Raw genomic sequence first — 24,120 nt, forward strand, 5'->3', positions numbered from 1 at the left:
GCCAACAAGGTTGGCGCTCCTGCTTCTAAGCAGACTATTGCTCGCTAGATCTGTAACACGATTCAGCAGGCTCATTCTATGGCTGGATTGCCGTTGCCAAATTCAGTAAAGGCCCATTCCACTAGGAAGGTGGGCTCTTCTTGGGCGGCTGCCCGAGGCGTCTCGGCGTAACAGCTTTGCCGAGCAGCTACTTGGTCGGGTTCAAATACTTTTGCAAAATTCTACAAAATTCTACAAGTTTGATACCCTGGCTGATGAGGACCTTGCGTTTGCTCAGTCAGTGCTGCAGAGTCATCCGCACTCTCCCGCCCGGTTTGGAGCTTTGGTATAATCCCCATGGTCCTTACGGAGTACCCAGCATCCTCTAGGACGTAAAAGAAAATAAGATTTTAAACCTACCGGTAAATCTTTTTCTCCTAGTCCGTAGAGGATGCTGGGCGCCCGTCCCAGTGCGGACTACATCTGCAAGACTTGTATATACAGTAGTTGTTGCTTTTATAAGGGTTATGTTACAGTTAGAATCGGTCTTTGACTGATACTGTTTTTTGTTCATACTGTTAACTGGTTGCATATATTCCAGGTTATATGGTATGATTGGTGTGGGCTGGTATGAATCTTGCCCTTAGATTAACAAAATCCTTTCCTCATATTGTCCATCTCCTCTGGGCACAGTTCTCTAACTGAGGTCTGGAGGAGGGGCATAGAGGGAGGAGCCAGTGCAAACCCATACTAAAAGTTATTTATAGTGCCCATGTCTCCTGTGGAGCCCGTCTATACCCCCATGGTCCTTACGGAGTCCCCAGCATCCTCTACGGACTAGTAGAAAAAGATTTACCGGTAGGTTTAAAATCTTATTTTTTGGTAAATGCACAGAGAACAAATCAGTATTTAATAAAGAAATAACCAGACTGGGGTCAGATTTATTTCAACTACAGTAGTTGCCGTTTGAAGCTTGCATTGCGTATTTATCTGTCAGTTATAGTAGACAGGTCCAGTTTGCAGCTACTAAGCCTGCACGCAAAATTTGTATTCTATAGTTAGCGCACGGATGCCACAGAGACCCATTCTGGCAGCTTCTCTGCTAAAATAAAGCAGCAGTACCGTCAGGGCCATATTAACAATGGAGAAGGTGGGACAACAGCCCCAGGCATCCACTTTTACTTCTATATACAGTATGTGGGGAGACATTGGAGTGATAGTGTAGGCGTTGGTGTACACACCCACACTGCGCTGTTCACACCCACACTGCGCTGGTCACGGCTCCTCCCCTTCACACAATACACTCTTGGTCATTTTCAGCCCCTTGGCCCATGTGACCTTTAATTCTGCCCTGGGCACAGTCGCACCCACATAAAGCTATTGTGGTATTCATATGTTCGGTAAAAGTTTCTGCAGTCCTTTCTATTTACCGTTTCACAAGCCTCATCTAAACTGAAATGGCAGTTGCCGTGAATATTATACAGGCCATAAAATGCTGAATATACATGGTAGATATAGCAATAGAGAAATGCAACAAGGGCCTGCGTGCACTACTAGCCACCTCCCAGTCACCGCCCGTCACTCTTCTGACAAATTTCTGATACCGTCTGACTCGATCGCTACCGCGTCTTTGTGCGTACATTCTGTGCATTTCATGCGCTGTAGAACTTTGCAGAATTTTTTGTGTTGTAAATAATCGCTCAACTACAGTATGTGACCATCAGCATAGCGTGCGACTCAGAGCATACCCTACAACTGCACCGTTTTTTAATGATTGGTACCTGCCAAAAGGGGCTTTGTACCGGGTTCAGCGTCTCCGTGGTCCCATAGACTTACATGGCAGCGCTGCGAGTCCACGCCCCCTTTACCCATATCCACGCCCACTTTCCTATTTTCTCTAACGTCCTAGTGGATGCTGGGACTCCGTCAGGACCATGGGGAATAGCGGGCTCCGCAGGAGACAGGGCACATCTAAAAAAGCTTTTAGGTCACATGGTGCGTACTGGCTCCTCCCCCTATGACCCTCCTCCAAGCCTCAGTTAGGTTTTTGTGCCCGTCCGAGAGGGTGCAATCTAGGTGGCTCTCCTAAAGAGCTGTTTAGAAAAGTTTTTTTTTAGGTTTCAATCTCAGTGATTCCTGCTGGCAACAGGATCACTGCATCGAGGGACTTAGGGGAGAGATTTCCAACTCACCTGCGTGCAGGATGGATTGGAGTCTTAGGCTACTGGACACTTAGCTCCAGAGGGAGTCGGAACACAGGTCAGCCTGGGGTTCGTCCCGGAGCCGCGCCGCCGATCCCCCTTACAGACGCTGAAGAGACGGCAGAACGGAGGTCCGGAGAGCAGGCGGCAGAAGACTCCTCAGTCTTCTTGAAGGTAGCGCACAGCACGGCAGCTGTGCGCCATTGTTGTCACACGGCTCACTGACTCAGTCACGGAGGGTGCAGGGCGCTGCTGGGGGCGCCCTGGGCAGCAATATAATTACCTTTAGTGGCAAAATAAATACATCACATATAGCCATTAAGGCTATATGTATGTATTTTAACCCAGGCCAGTTTCTTAAAAACCGGGGAAAAGCCCGCCGAAAAAGGGGCGGAGCTTATTCTCCTCAGCACTCAGCGCCATTTTCCTGCTCAGCTCCGCTGGTGAGGAAGGCTCCCAGGTCTCTCCCCTGCACTGCACTACAGAAACAGGGTAACAAAGAGAAGGGGGGCATAAATTGGCGATATTTATATATTAAGAGCGCATATATAGTAAACAACACCTTCTAGGGTTGTTTATATACATTTATAGCGCTTTTGGTGTGTGCTGGCAAACTCTCCCTCTGTCTCCCCAAAGGGCTAGGGGGTCCTGTCTTCGATTAGAGCATTCCCTGTGTGGCTGCTGTGTGTCGGTACGTGTGTGTCGACATGTATGAGGACGATGTTGGTGTGGAGGCAGAGCAATTGCCGATGATGGTAATGTCACCCCCTAGGGAGTCGACACCGGAATGGATGGCTTTAGTTATGGAATTACGTGATAATGTCAGCACATTACAAAAGTCAGTTGACGAAATAAGACGCCCGGCAAACCAGTTAGTACCGGTTCAGGCGTCTCAGACACCGTCAGGGGCTGTAAAACGTCCTTTACCTCAGTCAGTCGACACGGGTACCGACACAGATGAATCTAGTGTCGACGGTGAAGAAACAAACGTATTTTCCAATAGGGCCACACGTTATATGATCACGGCAATGAAGGAGGCTTTGCAGATCTCTGATACTGCTGGTACCTCAAAAAGGGGTATTATGTGGGGGGTGGAAAAACTACCTGTATTTTTTCCAGAATCAGAGGAATTGAATGACGTGTGTGATGAAGCGTGGGTTAACCCCGATAGAAAACTGCTAATTTCCAAGAAGTTATTGGCATTATACCCTTTCCCACCAGAGGTTAGGGCGCGCTGGGAAACACCCCCTAGGGTGGATAAGGCGCTCACACGTTTATCAAAGCAAGTGGCGTTGCCGTCTCCTGATACGGCCGCCCTCAAGGATCCAGCAGATAGGAGGCTGGAAACTACACTGAAGAGTATATACACACATACTGGTGTTATACTGCGACCGGCAATAGCCTCAGCCTGGATGTGCAGTGCTGGGGTAGTGTGGTTGGATTCTCTGACTGAAAATATTGATACCCTGGATAGGGACAGTATTTTATTGACTCTAGAGCAATTAAAGGATGCTTTCCTTTATATGCGAGATGCTCAGAGAGATGTTTGTACTCTAGCATCAAGAGTAAGCGCGATGTCCATATCTGCCAGAAGAAGTTTATGGACGCGACAGTGGTCAGGTGATGCGGATTCCAAGAGGCATATGGAAGTATTGCCATATAAAGGAGAGGAATTGTTTGGGGTCGGTCTTTCGGACCTGGTGGCCACGGCAACTGCCGGCAAATCCACTTTTTTACCTCAGACCCCCTCCCAACAGAAAAAGACACCGTCTTTTCAGCCGCAGTCCTTTCGCTCCTATAAAAAGCGACCAAAAGGACAGTCTTATCTGCCGCGAGGCAGAGGAAAGGGTAAGAAAGGGCAGCAAGCAGCCCCTGCCCAGGAACAGAAGCCCGCCCCGGCTTCTACAAAGCCATCAGCATGACGCTGGGGCTTTACAAGCGGACTCAGGAACGGTGGGGGGTCGACTCAAGATTTTCAGCAATCAATGGGTTCACTCACAAGTGGACCCGTGGGTCCTGCAGATAGTATCTCAGGGTTACATGCTGGAGTTCGAAAGGTCTCCCCCTCGCCGGTTCCTAAAGTCTGCTTTACCAACGTCTCCCTCAGAAAGGACGTCGGTTTTGGAAGCCATTCACAAGCTGTATTCTCAGCAGGTGATAGTCAAGGTACCCCTCCTACAACAGGGAAAGGGGTATTATTCCACACTATTTGTGGTACCGAAACCGGACGGTTCGGTAAGGCCTATTCTAAATCTGAAATCCTTGAACCTGTACATAAAGAAATTCAAGTTCAAGATGGAGTCACTCAGAGCAGTGATAGCGAATCTGGAAGAAGGAGACTTCATGGTGTCCTTGGACATAAAAGATGCTTATCTACATGTCCCGATTTACCCCTCACACCAAGGGTATCTCAGGTTCGTGATACAAGACTGTCATTATCAGTTTCAAACGCTGCCGTTTGGGTTGTCCACGGCCCCTCGGGTCTTTACCAAGGTAATGACCGAAATGATGGTTCTTCTACGAAGAAAAGGCGTATTAATTATCCCTTACTTGGACGATCTCCTGATAAGGGCAAAGTCCAGAGAACAGCTGGAAGTCGGTGTAGCGCTAACACAAGTAGTGCTTCAGCAACACGGGTGGATTCTAAATCTTCCAAAATCTCAATTGACCCCGACAACACATCTGCTGTTCCTGGGCATGATTCTGGACACGGTTCAGAATAAGGTATTTCTCCCGGAAGAGAAAGCAAGGGAGTTATCCGAACTTGTCAAGAACCTCCTAAAACCAGGAACTGTGTCAGTACATCAATGCACAAGAGTCCTGGGAAAGATGGTGGCTTCGTACGAAGCGATTCCATTCGGCAGATTCCATGCACGAACATTTCAGTGGGATCTGCTGGACAAATGGTCCGGATCGCATCTGCACATGCATCAGCGGATAACACTGTCACCGAGAACAAGGTTGTCTCTCCTGTGGTGGTTGCAGACTGCCCATCTGTTAGTGGGCCGCAGATTCGGCATACAGGACTGGGTCCTGGTGACTACGGATGCCAGCCTACGAGGTTGGGGAGCAGTCACAAAGGGAAGAAACTTCCAGGGCGTGTGGTCAAACCTGGAGACGTCTCTTCACATAAATATACTGGAGCTAAGAGCGATCTACAATGCTCTAAGCCTGGCAAAATCGCTGCTTCAGGGTCAGCCGGTGTTGATCCAGTCCGACAACATCACGGCAGTCGCCCACGTAAACCGACAAGGCGGCACGAGAAGCAGGAGTGCAATGGCAGAAGCTGCAAGGATTCTGCGCTGGGCGGAGAATCATGTCGTAGCACTGTCAGCAGTGTTCATCCCGGGAGTGGACAACTGGGAAGCAGATTTCCTCAGCAGACACGACCTTCACCCGGGAGAGTGGGGACTTCATCCAGAAGTTTTCCACATGATTGTGAACCGTTGGGAAAAACCAAAGGTGGACATGATGGCGTCTCGCCTCAACAAAAAATTGGACAGGTATTGCGCCAGGTCAAGAGACCCTCAGGCAATAGCTGTGGACGCTCTGGTAACACCGTGGGTGTACCAGTCAGTGTATGTGTTCCCTCCTCTGCCTCTCATACCAAAGGTACTGAGAATTATACGGAAAAGAGGAGTAAGAACAATACTGGTAGCTCCGGACTGGCCAAGAAGAACTTGGTATCCGGAACTTCAAGAGATGCTCACGGAGGATCCGTGGCCTCTACCTCTAAGAAGGGATCTGCTTCAGCAGGGACCTTGTATGTTCCAAGACTTACCGCGGCTGCGTTTGACGGCATGGCGGTTGAACGCCGGATTCTAAAAGAGAAGGGCATTCCTGAGGAAGTTATTCCTACTTTAATTAAAGCCAGGAAAGAAGTGACCGCACAACATTATCACCGCATTTGGAGAAAATATGTTGCGTGGTGTGAGGCCAAGAAGGCTCCAACGGAAGAATTTCAATTGGGTCGATTCTTACATTTCCTGCAAGCAGGATTGTCTATGGGCCTCAAATTGGGGTCCATTAAAGTTCAAATTTCGGCCTTATCAATTTTCTTCCAGAAGGAATTGGCGTCAGTGCCTGAAGTACAAACTTTTGTCAAAGGTGTACTACATATACAACCCCCAATAGTGCCTCCAGTGGCACCGTGGGATTTGAACGTGGTTCTAAATTTTCTCAAATCTCATTGGTTTGAGCCTTTAAAATCGGTAGATTTAAAATACCTTACATGGAAGGTAACCATGCTGTTGGCCCTGGCTTCAGCCAGGAGAGTTTCGGAGTTGGCAGCTTTGTCATACAAAAGCCCATATCTGATATTCCATTCGGACAGGGCAGAATTGAGGACACGTCCTCAATTTCTCCCTAAGGTGGTTTCGGCATTTCACTTGAACCAGCCTATTGTGGTGCCTGCGGCTACTAGCGACTTGGAGGACTCCAAGTTACTGGACGTTGTCAGAGCATTAAAAATATATATTTCAAGGACAGCTGGAGTCAGAAAATCTGACTCGTTGTTTACATTGTATGCACCCAACAAGTTGGGTGCTCCTGCGTCTAAACAGACGATTGCACGTTGGATATGTAGTACAATCCAACTTGCACATTCTGTGGCAGGCCTGCCACAGCCTAAATCTGTAAAGGCCCATTCCACAAGGAAAGTGGGCTCATCCTGGGCGGCTGCCCGAGGAGTCTCGGCATTACAACTTTGCCGAGCAGCTACGTGGTCAGGGGAGAACACGTTTGTAAAATTTTACAAATTTGATACTCTGGCTAAAGAGGACCTGGAGTTCTCTCATTCGGTGCTGCAGAGTCATCCGCACTCTCCCGCCCGTTTGGGAGCTTTGGTATAATCCCCATGGTCCTGACGGAGTCCCAGCATCCACTAGGACGTTAGAGAAAATAAGAATTTACTTACCGATAATTCTATTTCTCATAGTCCGTAGTGGATGCTGGGCGCCCATCCCAAGTGCGGATTGTCTGCAATGCTTGTACATAGTTATTGTTACAAAAATCGGGTTATTACTGTTGTTGTGAGCCATCTGTTCAGAGGCTACTTCGTTTGTGTTATCATACTGTTAACTGGGTTCAGATCACAAGTTGTACGGTGTGATTGGTGTGGCTGGTATGAGTCTTACCCGGGATTCAAGATCCTTCCTTATTGTGTACGCTCGTCCGGGCACAGTACCTAACTGAGGCTTGGAGGAGGGTCATAGGGGGAGGAGCCAGTACGCACCATGTGACCTAAAAGCTTTTTTAGATGTGCCCTGTCTCCTGCGGAGCCCGCTATTCCCCATGGTCCTGACGGAGTCCCAGCATCCACTACGGACTATGAGAAATAGAATTATCGGTAAGTAAATTCTTATTTTGTATCGGTTTCCTGCTTTACAATGGCCCTCATTCCGAGTTGTTCGCTCGCTAGCTACTTTTAGCAGAAATGCAAACGCAAAGCCGCCACCCTCTGGGAGTGTGTCTTAGCATAGCAGAATTGCTAACGAAAGGTTAGCAATTCTGCTATAAGTATTTCCTTGCAGTTTCTGAGTAGCTCCAGACCTACTTCTAGATTGCGATCACCTCAGTCCGTTTAGTTCCTGGTTTGACGTCACAAACACGCCCAGCGTCCGGCCAGCCACTCCTCCGTTTCTCCAGCCACTCCTGCGTTATTACCTGGCACGCCTGCATTTTTTTAGCACACTCCCTGAAAACGGCCAGTTTCCACCAAGAAACACTCACTTCCTCCTGTCAATCACACTACGATCAGCAGAGCGATTGAAAAGCTTAGTTTGCCCGTGAGTAAAATAGCATAGTTTTGTGTAAAATTGCTTAGCACGTGCGCCCTGCTGTGCGTACGCATGCGCAGAACTGCCAGATTTTAGCCTATTAGCAATTCTGCTAAAAATAGCAGCGAGCTAACAACTCGGAATGACCACCAATGTTGGATGATATGTCAGAGTCTACTGCCAGTAGTAAAGACCACCTAAAAGGTAATCAAGAATAAAGTATTATGGGATAGTTTATGTACTCTTGAGCATGTTTATCTAGGTTGACCAATCCACTTTTGTTTTAAACTGTATGATAAGGTGTTTTTAGATTATGAATCATATGCACTGAAATGCTATTATGCTAATTGTCTTTCTTTGGGTTGTCATTTTATGCTGATCCTCTATGTGGCACTGTGGTGTTCAGTCTTCAGATTAGCATAAGAGTAGAGCAGACTGGCAGCTGTCACTTAAATGTAGAAATACAAATATGTAATGAAAATTAGAGTGAAATAACTTTAAATTGATGATATATATTTTCTTGCCTCTGTTCCTCTAGGTATGGCAGCACTTTCTTAGCACAGAGGCCTCCTCCATCAACCTCTTCATGGCTGTGCCCACTATCTACAGTAAACTTATCGATTACTATGATTGTCACTTTACTAAGCCAAGCATTCAGGACTTTGTGAGGACAATGTGCCAGCGTAAATTCAGGTATTGCTACCATGTAATCACTGCATGTAAGCATTCCAGCATGCACTGCCACAGTTTTAGCATGCCCTAATGGCAATACTTGTGCAAGGCATGCTGGGATGTGTAGTTCCACAACAGCTGGAAAGCTGCATGTTGAAAACCCATGCTGTAGCCACTGTGCATCCTCCTGGAGGAGTAGTTCCGGCACTGATTGACCACTACTTTGGGCTGCATTCTTAAGCCCCCTGTTTGTAATATTGCCCGAAGATGGTTTAAAACCATCGGACAGAAGCCATCTATGGTCAGTCATCGATGGTTTGCAGTCAGCGCATGCACAAAACACAGCTGTGATCCACCCTCGGGCTCATCCATCGATATACCATCGGTGGCAGGTCATCAATGATAGAGCCACTCGTCTTTGGTATAAAGCCATCGATGATTGCTAAACAGTCGATAGTCAGTGGACTACCCAACCGATTTGCCTGCTTCTTCTGTGAGTAAGTAACACCTGCACATCGATTACAAATCTCTTACCGATTTCTAAAATACAATGAATGTGGTTGTAGTTTGCAGAGTGTGTTTCCTTCCTTCCTTAGGCTAATGGTGTCTGGCTCCTCAGCTCTTCCTGTGCCAGTTTTGGAGCGTTGGCGGGAGATTACTGGTCACACTCTTCTGGAGAGATATGGCATGACAGAAATTGGCATGGGTCTGACCAACCCACTCAATGGCCCACGTGTGCCAGGTACAAAAACCTTTTCTGTTGATTCTCAGTTCAGCTGCAAGTCATGAAAATAGAATCACATCTTCAGGCTTGTTTTCTACAATTTCTCCTCGTTTTCCCCCTAAAATAGTACATTGATGGGAGTGCCTGTCTTTGATAATTTAGCAGGATTCGAGATTACCGGGGTCGTCCTGCTGGTTAGCCTCCATAATAACATCTGACCGCTAGGTGATTTGCATATGGCTACAGATAATAGCCAGATTCTGATTGGATGAGCGCTCTTTCATTTATGAGCTGGCTTCATTTCTAACCAGGCGCCATGCAATTCACTTTTCTCTGACGTCCTAGTGGATGCTGGGAACTCCGTAAGGACCATGGGGAATAGACGGGCTCCGCAGGAGACTGGGCACTCTAAAAGAAAGATTAGGTACTATCTGGTGTGCACTGGCTCCTCCCACTATGACCCTCCTCCAGACCTCAGTTAGATTTCTGTGCCCGGCCGAGCTGGATGCACACTAGGGGCTCTCCTGAGCTCCTAGAAAGAAAGTTTATTTTAGGTTTTTTATTTTACAGTGAGACCTGCTGGCAACAGGCTCACTGCATCGAGGGACTAAGGGGAGAAGAAGCGAACCTACCTGCTTGCAGCTAGCTTGGGCTTCTTAGGCTACTGGACACCATTAGCTCCAGAGGGATCGACCGCATGGAACTGGCCTTGGTGTTCGTTCCCGGAGCCGCGCCGCCGTCCCCCTTACAGAGCCAGAAGCAAGAAGAGGTCCGGAAAATCGGCGGCAGAAGACTTCGGTCTTCACCAAGGTAGCGCACAGCACTGCAGCTGTGCGCCATTGCTCCTCATGCACACCTCACACTCCGGTCACTGATGGGTGCAGGGCGCTGGGGGGGGGCGCCCTGAGGGCAATATATGACACCTTGGCTGGCAAATCTACATCATATATAGTCCTAGAGGCTATATAGATGTAAAATTACCCCTGCCAGTATTCCAGAAAAAGCGTGAGAAAGTCAGTTGAAAAAGGGGCGGGGCTTCTCCCTCAGCACACTGGCGTCATTTTCTCTTCACAGTGCAGCTGGAAGACAGCTCCCCAGGCTCTCCCCTGTAGTTTTCAGGCTCAAAGGGTTAAAAAGAGAGGGGGGGCACAAAATTTAGGCGCAATATTGTATATACAAGCAGCTATTGGGAAAAATTCACTCAATATAGTGTTAATCCCAAAATTATATAGCGCTCTGGTGTGTGCTGGCATACTCTCTCTCTGTCTCCCCAAAGGGCTGTGTGGGGTCCTGTCCTCAGTCAGAGCATTCCATGTGTGTGTGTGCGGTGTGTCGGTACGGCTGTGTCGACACGTTTGATGAGGAGGCTTATGTGATGGCAGAGCAGATGCCGATAAATGTGATGTCGCCCCCTGTGGGGCCGACACCAGAGTGGATGGATAGGTGGAAGGTATAAACTGACAGTGTCAACTCCTTACATAAAAGGCTGGATGACGTAACAGCTATGGGACAGCCGGCTTCTCAGCCCGCGCCTGCCCAGGCGTCTCAAAGGCCATCAGGGGCTCAAAAAACGCCCGCTCCCTCAGATGGCAGACACAGATGTCGACACGGAGTCTGACTCCAGTGTCGACGAGGTTGAGACATATACACAGTCCACTAGGAACATCCGTCACATGATCCCGGCAATAAAAAATGTGTTACACATTTCTGACATTAACCCAAGTACCACTAAAAAAGGGTTTTATGTTTGGGGAGAAAAAGCAGGCAGTGTTTTGTTCCCCCATCAAATGAGTGAATGAAGTGTGAAAAAGCGTGGGTTCTCCCGATAAGAAACTGGTAATTTCTAAAAAGTTACTGATGGCGTACCCTTTCCCGCCAGAGGATAAGTTACGCTGGGAGATATCCTCTAGGGTGGATAAGGCACTCACACGTTTGTCAAAAAAGGTGGCACTGCCGTCTTAGGATACGGCCACTTTGAAGGTACCTGCTGATAAAAAGCAGGAGGCAATCCTGAAGTCTGTATTTACACACTCAGGTACTAGACTGAGACCTGCAGATAGTGCTGCTGCAGCGTGGTCTGTAACCCTGTCAAACAGGGATACTATTTTGCGAACATAAGACGTCGTCTTATATATGAGGGATGCACAGAGGGACATTTTGCCGGCTGGCATCCAGAATTAATGCAATGTCCATTCTGTCAGGAGGGTATTAGAGACCCGACACTGGACAGGTGATGCTGACTTTAAAAGGCACATAGAGCCTTATAAGGGTGAGGAATTGTTTGGGGATGGTCTCTGGGACCTCGTATCCACAGCAACAGCTGGGAAGAAAAATTTTTACTTCAGGTTTCCTCACAGCCTAAGAAAGCACTGTATTATCAGGTACAGTCCTTTCGGCTTCAGAAAAGCAAGCGGGTCAAAGGCGCTTCCTTTCTGCACAGAGACGAGGGAAGAGGGAAAAAGCTGCACCAGTCAGCCAGTTCCCAGAATCAAAATTCTTCCCCCGCTTCCTCTGAGTCCACCGCATGACGCGGGGGCTCCACAGGCGTAGCCAGGTACGGTGGGGGGCCGCCTCAAAAATTTCAGCGATCAGTGGGCTCGCTCACAGGTGGATCCCTGGATCCTTCAAGTAGTATCTCAGGGGTACAAGCTGGAATTCGAGGCGTCTCCCCCCCGCTGTTTCCTCAAATCTGCCTTGCCGACAACTCCCTCAGGCAGGGAGGCTGTGCTAGAGGCAATTCACAAGCTGTATTCCCAGCAGGTGATAGTCAAGGTGCCCCTACTTCAACAAGGACGGGGTTACTATTCCACACTGTTTGTGGTACCGAAACCGGACGGTTCGGTGAGACCCATTTTAAATTTGAAATCCTTGAACACATAGATAAAAAAATTCAAGTTCAAGATGGAATCGCTCAGGGCGGTTATTGCAAGCCTGGAGGAGGGGGATTACATGGTATCCCTGGACATCAAGGATGCTTACCTACATGTCCCCATTTACCATCCTCACCAGGAGTACCTCAGATTTGTGGTACAGGATTGCCATTACCAATTCCAAACACTGCCGTTTGGACTGTCCACGGCACCGAGGGTCTTTACCAAGGTAATGGCAGAAATTATGATACTCCTTCGAAAAAAGGGAGTTTTAATTATCCCGTACTTGGACGATCTCCTTATAAAGGCGAGGTCCAAGGAGCAGTTGTTGGTCGGAGTAGCACTATCTAGGGAAGTGCTACAACAGCACGGATGGATTCTATACATTCCAAAGTCACAGCTGGTTCCTACCACACGCCTACTGTTCCTGGGGATGGTTCTGGACACAGAACAGAAAAAAGTGTTTCTCCCGCAGGAGAAAGCCAAGGAGCTGTCATCTCTAGTCAGAGACCTCCTGAAACCAAAACAGGTATCGGTGCATCACTGCACACGAGTCCTGGGAAAAATGGTAGCTTCTTACGAAGCAAAATTCCATTCGGCAGGTTCCATGCAAGAACTTTTCAGTGGGACCTCTTGGACAAGTGGTCGGGATCGCATCTTCAGATGCATCGGCTGATAACCCTGTCTCCCAAGGACCAGGGTATCTCTACTGTGGTGGCTGCAGAGTGCTCATCTTCAAGAGGGCCGCAGATTCGGCATACAGGACTGGGTCCTGGTAACCACGGATGCCAGCCTTCGAGGCTGGGGGGCAGTCACACAGGGAAGAAATTTCCAAGGACTTTGGTCAAGTCAGGAGTCGTCCCTACACATAAATATTCTGGAACTGAGGGCCATTTACAATGCCCTAAGTCTGGCAAGGCCTCTGCTTCAAAACCAGCCGGTACTGATCCAATCAGACAACATCACGGCAGTCGCCCATGTAAACCGACAGGGCGGCACAAGAAGCAGGATGGCGATGGCAGAAGCCACAAGGATTCTCCGATGGGCGGAAAATCACGTCTTAGCACTGTCAGCAGTGTTCATTCCGGGAGTGGACAACTGGGAAGCAGACTTCCTCAGCAGACACGACCTACACCCGGGAGAGTGGGGACTTCATCCAGAAGTCTTCCAACTGTTGGTAAACCGTTGGGAAAGGCCACAGGTGGACATGATGGCGTCCCGCCTAAACAAAAAACTAGATATTGCGCCAGGTCAAGGGACCCTCAGGCAATAGCTGTGGACGCTCTAGTGACACCGTGGGTGTACCAGTCGGTTTATGTATTCCCTCCTCTGCCTCTCATACCAAAGGTACTGAGAATAATAAGAAAACGAGGAGTAAGAACGATACTCGTGGTTCCGGATGGGCCAAGAAGAGCTTGGTACCCAGAACTTCAAGAAATTATATCAGAGGATCCATGGCCTCTACCGCTCAGACAGGATCTGCTACAGCAGGGGCCCTGTCTGTTCCAAGACTTACCGTGGCTGCGTTTGACGGCATGGCGGTTGAATTCCGGATCCTAAAGGAAAAGGGCATTCCGGAAGAAGTCATTCCTACGCTGATAAAAGCCAGGAAAGAAGTAACCGCAAACCATTATCACCGTATTTGGCGAAAATATGTTGCGTGGTGTGAGGCCAGGAAGGCCCCAACAGAGGAATTTCAGCTGGGTCGTTTTCTGCACTTCCTACAGTCAGGGGTAACTATGGGCCTAAAATTGGGTTCCATTAAGGTCCAGATTTCGGCTCTGTCGATTTTCTTCCAGAAAGAACTGGCTTCACTGCCTGGAGTTCAGACATTTGTAAAGGGAGTGCTACATATTCAGCCCCCTTTTGTGCCTCCTGTGGCACCTTGGGATCTCAACGTGGTGTTGAGTTTCTTAAAATCACATTGGTTTGAGCCACTTAAAACTGTGGATTTGAAATATCTCACGTGGAAAGTGGTCATGTTATTGGCCTTGGCTTCGGCCAGGCGTGTGTCAGAATTGGCGGCTTTGTCATGTAAAAGCCCTTATTTGATTTTCCATATGGATAGGGCAGAATTGAGGACTCGTCCCCAGTTTCTCCCTAAGGTGGTATCAGCTTTTCACTTGAACCAACCTATTGTAGTGCCTGCGGCTACTAGGGACTTGGAAGATTCCAAGTTACTGGACGTAGTCAGGGCCTTAAAAATTTATATTTCCAGGACGGCTGGAGTCAGGAAAACTGACTCGCTTTTTATCCTGTAGGCACCCAACAAAATAGGTGCTCCTGCTTCTAAGCAGACTATTGCTCGCTGAATTTGTAGCACAATTCAGCTGGAGCATTCTGCGGCTGGATTGCCGCATCCTAAATCAGTAAAAGCCCATTCCACGAGGAAAGTGGGCTCATCTTGGGCGGCTGCCCGAGGGGTCTCGGCTTTACAATTTTGCCGAGCTGCAACTTGGTCAGGGGCAAACACGTTTGCTAAATTCTACAAAATTGATACCCTGGCTGAGGAGGACCTTGAGTTCTCTCATTCGGTGCTGCAGAGTCATCCGCACTCTCCCGCCCGTTTGGGAGCTTTGGTATAATCCCCATGGTCCTTACGGAGTTCCCAGCATCCACTAGGACGTCAGAGAAAATAAGATTTTACTCACCGGTAAATCTATTTCTCGTAGTCCGTAGTGGATGCTGGGCGCCCATCCCAAGTGCGGATTGTCTGCAATACTTGTATGTAGTTATTGCCTAACTAAGGGTTATTGTTGAGCCATCTGTTGAGAGGCTCAGTTATATTTCATACTGTTAACTGGGTGTAGTATCACGAGTTATACGGTGTGATTGGTGTGGCTGGTATGAGTCTTACCCGGGATTCAAAATCCTTCCTTATTGTGTCAGCTCTTCCGGGCACAGTATCCTAACTGAGGTCTGGAGGAGGGTCATAGTGGGAGGAGCCAGTGCACACCAGATAGTACCTAATCTTTCTTTTAGAGTGCCCAGTCTCCTGCGGAGCCCGTCTATTCCCCATGGTCCTTACGGAGTTCCCAGCATCCACTACGGACTACGAGAAATAGATTTACCGGTGAGTAAAATCTTATTTTCTGGCGCTCACAGATTATGTGGAGGTTGGCTAGGTGAGGTCCTCATTATTTGTCTCGGGTGGGAAACCCACGGGCTACTACTGCCCTTAAAAAATTATTGTAATTGTGGGCGAATGGATTCATCCGGCCGAATTAGAGCGACACCCGTTGCATTTTTCGGTGGAGGGACCTCGTTCAAATGTGTACGCTGCCCTACAGGGTAGGGAGCACTTTTGAGCAATATGGGTGCAAATTGGACTGGGTGAAGGATGTGAATCAGGCTGCCATTGCCGATGTTCAAACATCACTGCAACCGCAATTCTCCCTCAATTGAATCCCCCCCCCCCCCCCCCCATAAAGTGTAAAACTCCTTTAATAAATTGTCAGTCCCCTTGTTATTAAGTGGGACTGGATGCTTTTAGCTATATTTTATCGACAGCGACTATGGGCCTGATTCATTGAGGATTGCAGTCCTTAGCAATGCAAATCCAGGAGGATGTCTATAACGCCTCCTCTCTGCATTGGCGATGTGATCGCATATCAGATGAACATCGTGACCATCGGTCATGATGTTCATCTGCGACGGCAGGCTGAGTAAGCTTCAGCTTACTCAAGCTTGCCGTCGCAAGTGCAGCGTGCGGGGCCTGCACACGCGCAGGACTGGAACATAGGGGAAATGCAGTAAGGATCGCATCAGTGATTCTTACTGAATTATCCCATATGTTACTGCCAGAATGCAGGCGCCATAATGTCGACACGCAACAAGTTATAATGCCAACACAGTTAAATTACTTTGTCATGTTAACTGTGTCGAGATCATTGCACCTGCATATCGCCATCAACATAGTCTGCGTTGACATAAGGCCTGGTCCAGAGGTGGACGCAGTGTCGATGTTGACACAAGCAGAGGATGTTTTAAATCTGCACGTGTCTGAGTTGCACTGCGCATGCATCCCGATGGTTACCGCCGGGTGACGCAGAGAAAGCCACATACGGTGTGCGTTCCTGGTAGGGAACAGGGGTGTGGTTACTCAGAAGTGGGTGTGTCGTAGCAAGTAACTTAGCACAAAGACGGCCACGTTCAGATGGACATTTTGCACATCCATATGGCTGGTGCAGTTTCCGATGGTGCGATGTATGTGTGACCAATGGTGCAATTGGTAGGCAAATTTTATCGGCTGCGGCATCAGCATAAGGACGCAGTCACGCGGCAGAAGAAGATGCAGTTGTGCCTGCTCTAGCGTCCAGCCCCATAGTGACTGTCGCTAAACTTACTGCATACCTGTGGAACATGCGTTGTTTTCTTGTTTAAAAAGTTAAACATTATTAAGACAGTGCCCCCCAATATTGGCTTTATGTTATGCACCCTGTGTAGACAAATGTCCTGCTCCTAGACCAGCAGATCTACATGGAAAAGGTCTTCAGTTATTAGGTCGAAAGGGTCAAAAGGTCGCCACATGAACAGATCAAGAGTAGGAAAGGTCGACAAGGTCAAAAGGTCGACACAAAAAAAAACACAAAAAAAGGTGGCCACACTATTTTTGTTGGGTTTTTTTGTGTCGTTTACACCGGTAAAGCACGTGGAACCCCAATTAGATTAACGCATCCCCTCGGCATGGCCCGCTTCGCTTGTTTCTATTCCCAATTGTAGTCCACGTGGATAGTAAAATATTAAAAAGTTGATTAATATGCTAAACCTCCCAAAAAAAGCTGTGTTGACCATTTTGTACCGGTCAACCTTTTGTACCCGTCGACCATAAGCACTGACAACCTTTTACAGGTTGACCTATTAACCATGTCGCCTTTTGTCTCTGTCGACCTAATGCATGTGGTCGACCTTAATGACTGTCGACCTTTTCATAGTCGACATAGAGTCCGGGTACCCCTAGAAGCATCAGACGTGTGATTTCAAGTTTCAGAACTTTATCGTTGATGTCTCCCAATGCGTCCTCATTTTGGGGTCTGTTGGAATATCATTCTTCAATACTTATGACCTTGGACAAGCCTCTGCCACTCTGTTCTTATAAGGTACAAGGTGGTTGGGGCTCATCTGTGTGCAGCGCTAACTATAGAAGACTGGAGATCAAATAACAGCTCTCCCAGTTGCTCATTGTTGTTAATTGAGCTTTGGAGTGCGTAAGGGGTTAATTCTGCTGCATTTGCCGGAGTTTCTTTTCCTTCTCGCTCTCAGTTCACGCACAGAGCTATGAATTATTCATGGGCAGCTCACGCCTCGTCGGGTCTAATCAGCGCTTTAATTGGAGGTTTAGATCACAGTTGGCTAATGGCTGCTCCAGCGGGGACCTGGCGCATTGTGACAGGCGGATCGCAGTGTGTCTTATCACCGGCCTGTCTCAATCCTCCCAGGGCCCCTCAGTACACAGCAGCATGTGGACCCCCCTGAGCTTAGCACATGCAGCATCCTCAATTACACAGCTCTGCTCTCACAAGCAGCCTCAGAGCGGGGGAGATGTGCGCGCATCAAGGGTGTGCGTCTGTTCTGTTTATTGAGGCTGTGCGAGCTTCATGTATGTTTTGGATATCAAGCTGGTATCTGTGGTTCACTCATTTTCCGTGTCTTGTGCTCTCCATGTAATAATGATCACCTTATGTTTTATTTGTTTGTTTCCTTTCTATCTTCATTTTTTTATATTTTGCGCCTGATCACTTTATGCTGTTTGGTGGCTTGTATATCTGAGTGGCCATTAAGGTGTTTTTAATTTTCTACATGTTACTGTTTATACATGTATTATTGTATTATTGCCCCGTGACGCTGCCTTGGTGTTTTTTAAAATGAAACCGGTGCACGGTGTGCAAAGCGAGCCATGTGAGGGGAAAACGACACCAAAAACAGTTAAAAAAAACCTCATGTCGGCCTTTTTCCACGTCGACACTGACCAGGTCGACCTACTGCATGTCGATCATTAGTGGTCGACCTAATGACCTTCGACCTAAGTGTGGTCACCCTAATGACCCATCCCTGTCGTACCCTGCTATGTCTCACTGTCCTGGGTGTAATGGGGCTTTTACACTGATCAGGGTACTGTCGATTACATTGCAGTGACTGAGTGAGACTGAGGGGCAGATGTATTAACCTGGGCCCTCATTCCGAGTTGATCGCTCGCAAGGCGAATGTAGCAGAGTTACACACGCTAAGCCGCCGCCTACTGGGAGTGAATCTTAGCTTCTTAAATGTGCGACCGATGTATGCGCAATATTGCGATCACAAACGAGTTAGCAGTTTTTGAGTAGCTTCAGACTTACTCTGCCTGTGCGATCAGTTCAGTGCTTTTCGGTCCTGGCTGACGTCATAAACACACCCAGCGTTCGCCCAGGCACTCCCACCGTTTCTCCGGCCACTCCTGCGTTTTTTCCGGAAACGGTAGCGTTTTCAGCCACACGCCCCTAAAACGCCGTGCATCCGCCCAGTAACACCCATTTCCTGTCAATCACAATGCGAACGTCGGAGCGATGAAAAAGCCGTGAGTAAACTTACTTTCTTCATAGCAAAGTTACTTGGCGCAGTCGCAGTGCGAACATTGCGCATGCGCACCAAGAGAATTCTCACTGCGATGCGATGAAAATCGCCGAGCGAACAACTCGGAATGAGGGCCCTGGAGAAGGCATAAGGAAGTGATAAACCAGTAATATGTGCAAGATGATAAAGGCAGCAGCCAATCAGATCCTAACTGTTAATTTACATATTGGAGCTGATTGGCTGGTGCCTTTATCACCTTGCACATATCACTGGTTTATCACTTCCTTATGCCTTCTCCAGGTTAATACATCTGCCCCTGAGTTACTGTGACTGGAGCTCAGTTACTGCTCATTTCTTCCTGGGGCTAAACAAGTACAAGGTAACGAGGACATAAGTATATAATCCATAAAGCACTAGGGCAATGGTAACAGCTTCTAACTTAAATATTGGCCTATATCTTTCAATAACTTGTTTATTACTTGCGTACGTACTGATCCTTGGGTACTGGTGTATACTGAATCCTGTACTGCACATATTATAGGGTCATAGAGCTGGTGGACATATTTATGTTTCTACTAGGTACCGGTCAGTGATGGGATACACGGCAGGGTTGCAAAGATGGCTAACATTTCTGCATCTCATTTCTTTGCCAGGGTCAGTGGGCAACCCCCTGCCAGGAGTAGAGGTCCGCATTGCAGCCGAGGTTCCTCATAATGAAGGCCGCTCCTATACTATCCTTGCTCAGGGAGACGTCTTTGGTACAAAGGTAAGTGACACTTGTTGTGTGATCCACTTACACAGGGCAGACACTGTCAGAGGCTCGCCGCAGACAGGTCCTCTCTGGCACTCCTACCGATGGCATTTCGCTCCTAGCCTTAAATCAGAGAATGAAATAGCAGTTTGCTGAGAGACACACACCCAGATATAAGGAAAGAGGGAGTTCAGTTGAGGTTAATGTAAAAATGTTTCCCAGGCGAGACATGTCTTCGATTTATAAAAAAAAAAAATGTAATAAATAAATTTTAGACGTTTCCCGTAACTCTGAAAGGCGTGTAAAAATCAGCAGGGAATGAGATCGGTTCCTGATTTTATTTATTCTTTCAGCAGATGGCTCTAAAGGAAATGACACTATCGCAACTTGTTGAATTTTTATTTTCCCTGTAGAAATATCACAGCATCAATATTAATTTGAAAACAAAACTTCACTGAAATCTCGTGTTTGCGGGTAAAGAGCAGGACAGAAAAAAACAACAACAAAGCAAGTGCTTTATTGTTCTAAAAACTTTAAGATGCAGGCAGGAAGAAGAACTGGAACGAGTAACAAACAGTGGCCATTATTTTTTTTTATACTGGTAGGGAAGGAGTTAACTGCGCCAACTCAGGAAGGTAGACATCCATGAGAAATACATAGGTTTTGTATTATTGTTTTCTCGCCTTTCCTCTCCAACCCCACCTCCCCACCACCCCCTTCTAATTCTGCCAACTGGCGCCAGCCTGTGCCAAGACTCCCAACTGGCAGATGCCGTGCGCAGCAGATGTTTTCCTAAAGACGTGGGAGCGTTACCAAAACTGTAGGAATTGTGCGAGGTCAACACCAGCTGCACAAGGGGAGTGTGTGTGTATGTGTGTGTGTGTGGGGGGGGGGGGGGGTGCCAGTCTTGTCTGGCATCAGCTAATTCCAGGTGTGGCTTTCAAGGTCTCCCCAGGTTTGGAGGACAGGGAAGGGGAGCTGCAGGTACGCGGCCCAGCTGTGTTCAGGGAGTACTGGAACAAACCAAAGGAAACAAGAGATGCTTTCACCCCAGATGGCTGGTTCAGAACAGGTGAGAGAAGTTGAAAGAGCTATAAGATCGGTCATAAGGGAAAACAGAATAATGACGCCCGTAGGACCTGTAAGAGTATTGTCTTTTTCTGACATGAAGTGTTTGTATCCATTTCCATTCCCTCTAGTGGACATAGGGGCTGATTCAGAGGTGGGTGCTAATGGCACCGCCTCTGCGTCTCTGATGCAGCGGCTACGCGAAAATAGGCAAAAGCCGCAGGCGGTGTCTTGTATGAAAAAAAAAAATGCCCGCTTCTATTACTGGCTGCCTACATCTGAGGGTGGAACATCGCTGGCCCATCAGACATCTGAGTAACCCTCAGGTTACTTAGGATGTCTGGCAAATCTATGCTGCCTGGGCCAGAGAGACTGCTCCACTGGCTTCGGCACACACAGAAAACATGTCCGGCGTCTCCATTTTCTTTAAGGCCGCCCCCAAACACCAACTGCATGTCAGTCGTGCTGCGGCTTTTGGGAACTGCAGGCTGGAATCACAGGACCAGGTCTGCACATGTGCAGTGCGGCTCCTTTTCATGCTTAAATCAAATATCATCGAACAATTGCATGGACATGTAATTACTGATCACCTCTCAATCAGGCCCCATAGAGAAGATAATTACTGCCATTGCTGGACAATGCAAATGAGCATTTACACTATGTAACCACATATCCATTCTTTGTGTATTTATACATTATAGTTGTGTTCATGACGGCATTGATAGGAGCGGAAAGCAGTTAGTTTCCCTGCTGTTGGGATCCTGGCGGTCAGGATACCGACAGCCAAGGGAATCCCGGCGATCGGAATCTCGACTGGGGCCCGAATTCCAAGCGCTGGGATAAATTAGTTCGCTCGCCACCGGACCCGAAGCAGGGCGAACGCAGCAAGCCCACGAGGGGACATGCTGCGCCCGCTGTCAGGATCCCGCCTGTTGGGATTCTGGCGTCAGTCTTATGACCGTCGGGATCCCATACTGAATCCATGGGAGTAGCTATATTAGGGGGGGGAAAAGTGACCCGTTAAAGAAAAAGGACAAGAGATCTCCATACAGCACAACTGCATCCTCTTCTTGTACATGATTTAGTCTATGGGCCAAATGTAACAGGTAGCGGGGTCATTGGAAGTGCTGAGATTTCAGCAAGTTCACAGTCCAGTTTAAAAAAAAATGCAATTTTTACTAAAAGTCAAAATCAACATGCTTTAACCTCAAGAAACATCGCCACTTTAATCCTTACTGACAACTTGCCGAAATCTCTGCACTTTAAAAAAAATTATGTTGCTGTACCTGTGACATTTGGCCTCAAGGGGTTTATTTCCGAAGCGTGTTTAGGCAGAATATTTAAAAGGGCAGTGCTTTTACCCAGCTGTGTCTTGCTAGTAAAAACATTACCCTATCAAATATTAGACATAAACACCATCAGAAGAGACGATTTTACATCCCGAAGCTCAGGGTCGTGCTGGCCAACAGGGGAACAGGGTAAACCACTGATGGGCCCTCCTCCTCCACTATGAATCAAGTTCCAGACTATCCTAGTGCACTGGATTTATGCATAATACATATGTTACATTATACTTCACAATAATTTGGTTTATTATATATTTACCAAGGGGCACAGAACATGTAATGGTTAGCCAGACCTCTGTGGTGGCTGGCCACGCCCCCACTGGTACCTGGCTACACCTTTTAAGCATGGGCCCCTACAGCAGCATTCCCCCAGTGGGCCCTTCATGCCCCAGTCCGACACTGCTGAAGCTTCATAAATAAATCCTGAAATCTCTCTCTTGAATATGAAGATTTATTTCTGGTGTTTGTGAAAAATTCCAAAAACATGTACTTTGCCAAACTGTTCTATTGAAGCATCTCCGATGAATATTCTGTTTTGCATTACATCTAACTGTCTCGTGACAATATGAAAAGGTCAGCTAGTGAAGTGACATATTCATGAATGAAACATAAAACTAAAGTTCACTGTCCAGACTTAGGGGCTTACTCAGGTTGGATTGCAGTGTCCGATCCAGCCGCAAAAAATGAGAAAAAGATGCGGGTGCATGCGCAGCTCCTGTCCTGCGCATGCACCCACATTTTCTCGGCAGGGGGGGGAGTCAGAAAATGTGATCACCTCTGCCTGTCAAACGGGGGGGGGGGGGTGGCAATGCTCCGTTTTCAGTGTAGAGTCGGAGCATTGCGGAGGCCGGTAAACAGGGCGGGGTGGCGTGAACGGGGCCGTGATCACAGCGGCAGCCGCCACGATAGGAAACATGGCAGCGGGCCTCCTGAGGGTGTGTCTAAGCTGTACCGGCAGGAGGCATCCCTAATTTCTGCTAACAAGCAAAAATTGCAATGTGTTCAGAATTTCTACTTGTTGAAGGGGGTGGGGGGGGGGGGGGGGGGAGGCTGCGGTCAGCATGCTAACAAAAGGATTGCAAATTCTGCTAGTTAGCAGAATTTGCAATCCTTACTGAATTAGCCCCTAATTGTGACTTTATATTGCAGCTATGCAAAAAAATGTTAAGGCAGACAGAGCCTTCTTTTTTTTTCTACAAACAACTAAAGATGTATACCACATCTTACAGCCAGTAACTAAAGATTGCTCATGTCAATCAAAATGCTCAAATAATAAAGCACTGCATGTCAGTTATTCTCCTTCCAAATTTGCAATGACATAGCTTGCTAAGTCTCTGTGGCCCTCATTCAGAGTTGTTCGCTCGCTAGCTGCTTTTAGCAGCATTGCACACACTAAGCCGCCGCCCTCTGGGAGTGTATCTTAGCATAGCAGAATTGCAACGAAAGATTAGCAAAATTGCGAATAGAAATTTCTTAGCAGTTTCTGAGTAGCTCCAGACTTACTCCTACATTGCGATCAGTTCAGTCAGTTTCGTTCCTGGTTTGACGTCACAAACACACCCAGCGTTCGCCCAGACACTCCCCCGTTTCTTCAGACACTCCCGCGTTTTTCCCAGAAACGCCAGCGTTTTTTTCACACTCCCAGAAAACGGCCAGTTTCCGGCCAGAAACACCCACTTCCTGTCAATCACACTACGATCACCAGAACGATGAAAAAGCTTTGTTATGCCGTGAGTAAAATACCTAACTTTTGTGTAAAATAACTAAGCGCATGCGCTCTGCGAACCTTGCGCATGCGCAGTAAGCGACTAATCGCAGTATAGCGATTACGAGCGAACAACTCGGAATGACCCCCTGTGTCGGAGTCTTTATCACCCTCTCTGCAAAGCGACTCCTCCCACCTCTACTGCTTTAAATATCTCATCATTTATCAAGGGGTTGAGCGAGAGGAATCACTTTAAACACTTAAGGCTTAGGTGGACGTACGCCTATTTGCGTAGCATAGAATCGGCAAATTTGTGCCTTTGTGTGCAGATTTACTTGCTTTGTACACTTGAGTCTGCTTCCTATTGGAGAGCCGCCTAGGGGAGGGAAGGGGCAGAGTAACATAGGGGTCATTCAGACCCGATCGCAAGCTGCATTTTTTCGCAGCCGTGCAATCGGGTCTGTACTGCGCATGCCTG

The 24,120-nt window shown here is 47.8% G+C and overlaps 1 protein-coding gene across 2 annotated transcripts in view; it reads left to right on the forward strand.

Annotated features, from left to right (window-relative positions):
* The window catches only part of ACSF3 (acyl-CoA synthetase family member 3), a 127,766-nt gene that overhangs the window by 77,028 nt on the left and 26,618 nt on the right, over positions 1 to 24,120 (forward strand). For both annotated transcript variants that reach the window (XM_063945532.1, XM_063945533.1), the window contains exons 4-7: positions 8,496 to 8,650; positions 9,226 to 9,371; positions 19,426 to 19,538; positions 20,469 to 20,595. In XM_063945532.1, coding sequence (XP_063801602.1) covers positions 8,496 to 8,650; positions 9,226 to 9,371; positions 19,426 to 19,538; positions 20,469 to 20,595 — 541 coding nt within the window. The remainder of the gene's footprint in view (positions 1 to 8,495; positions 8,651 to 9,225; positions 9,372 to 19,425; positions 19,539 to 20,468; positions 20,596 to 24,120) is intronic.

Source organism: Pseudophryne corroboree, chromosome 11, assembly GCF_028390025.1.
Source record: "Pseudophryne corroboree isolate aPseCor3 chromosome 11, aPseCor3.hap2, whole genome shotgun sequence".
NCBI classification, from domain to species: Eukaryota; Metazoa; Chordata; class Amphibia; order Anura; family Myobatrachidae; genus Pseudophryne; species Pseudophryne corroboree.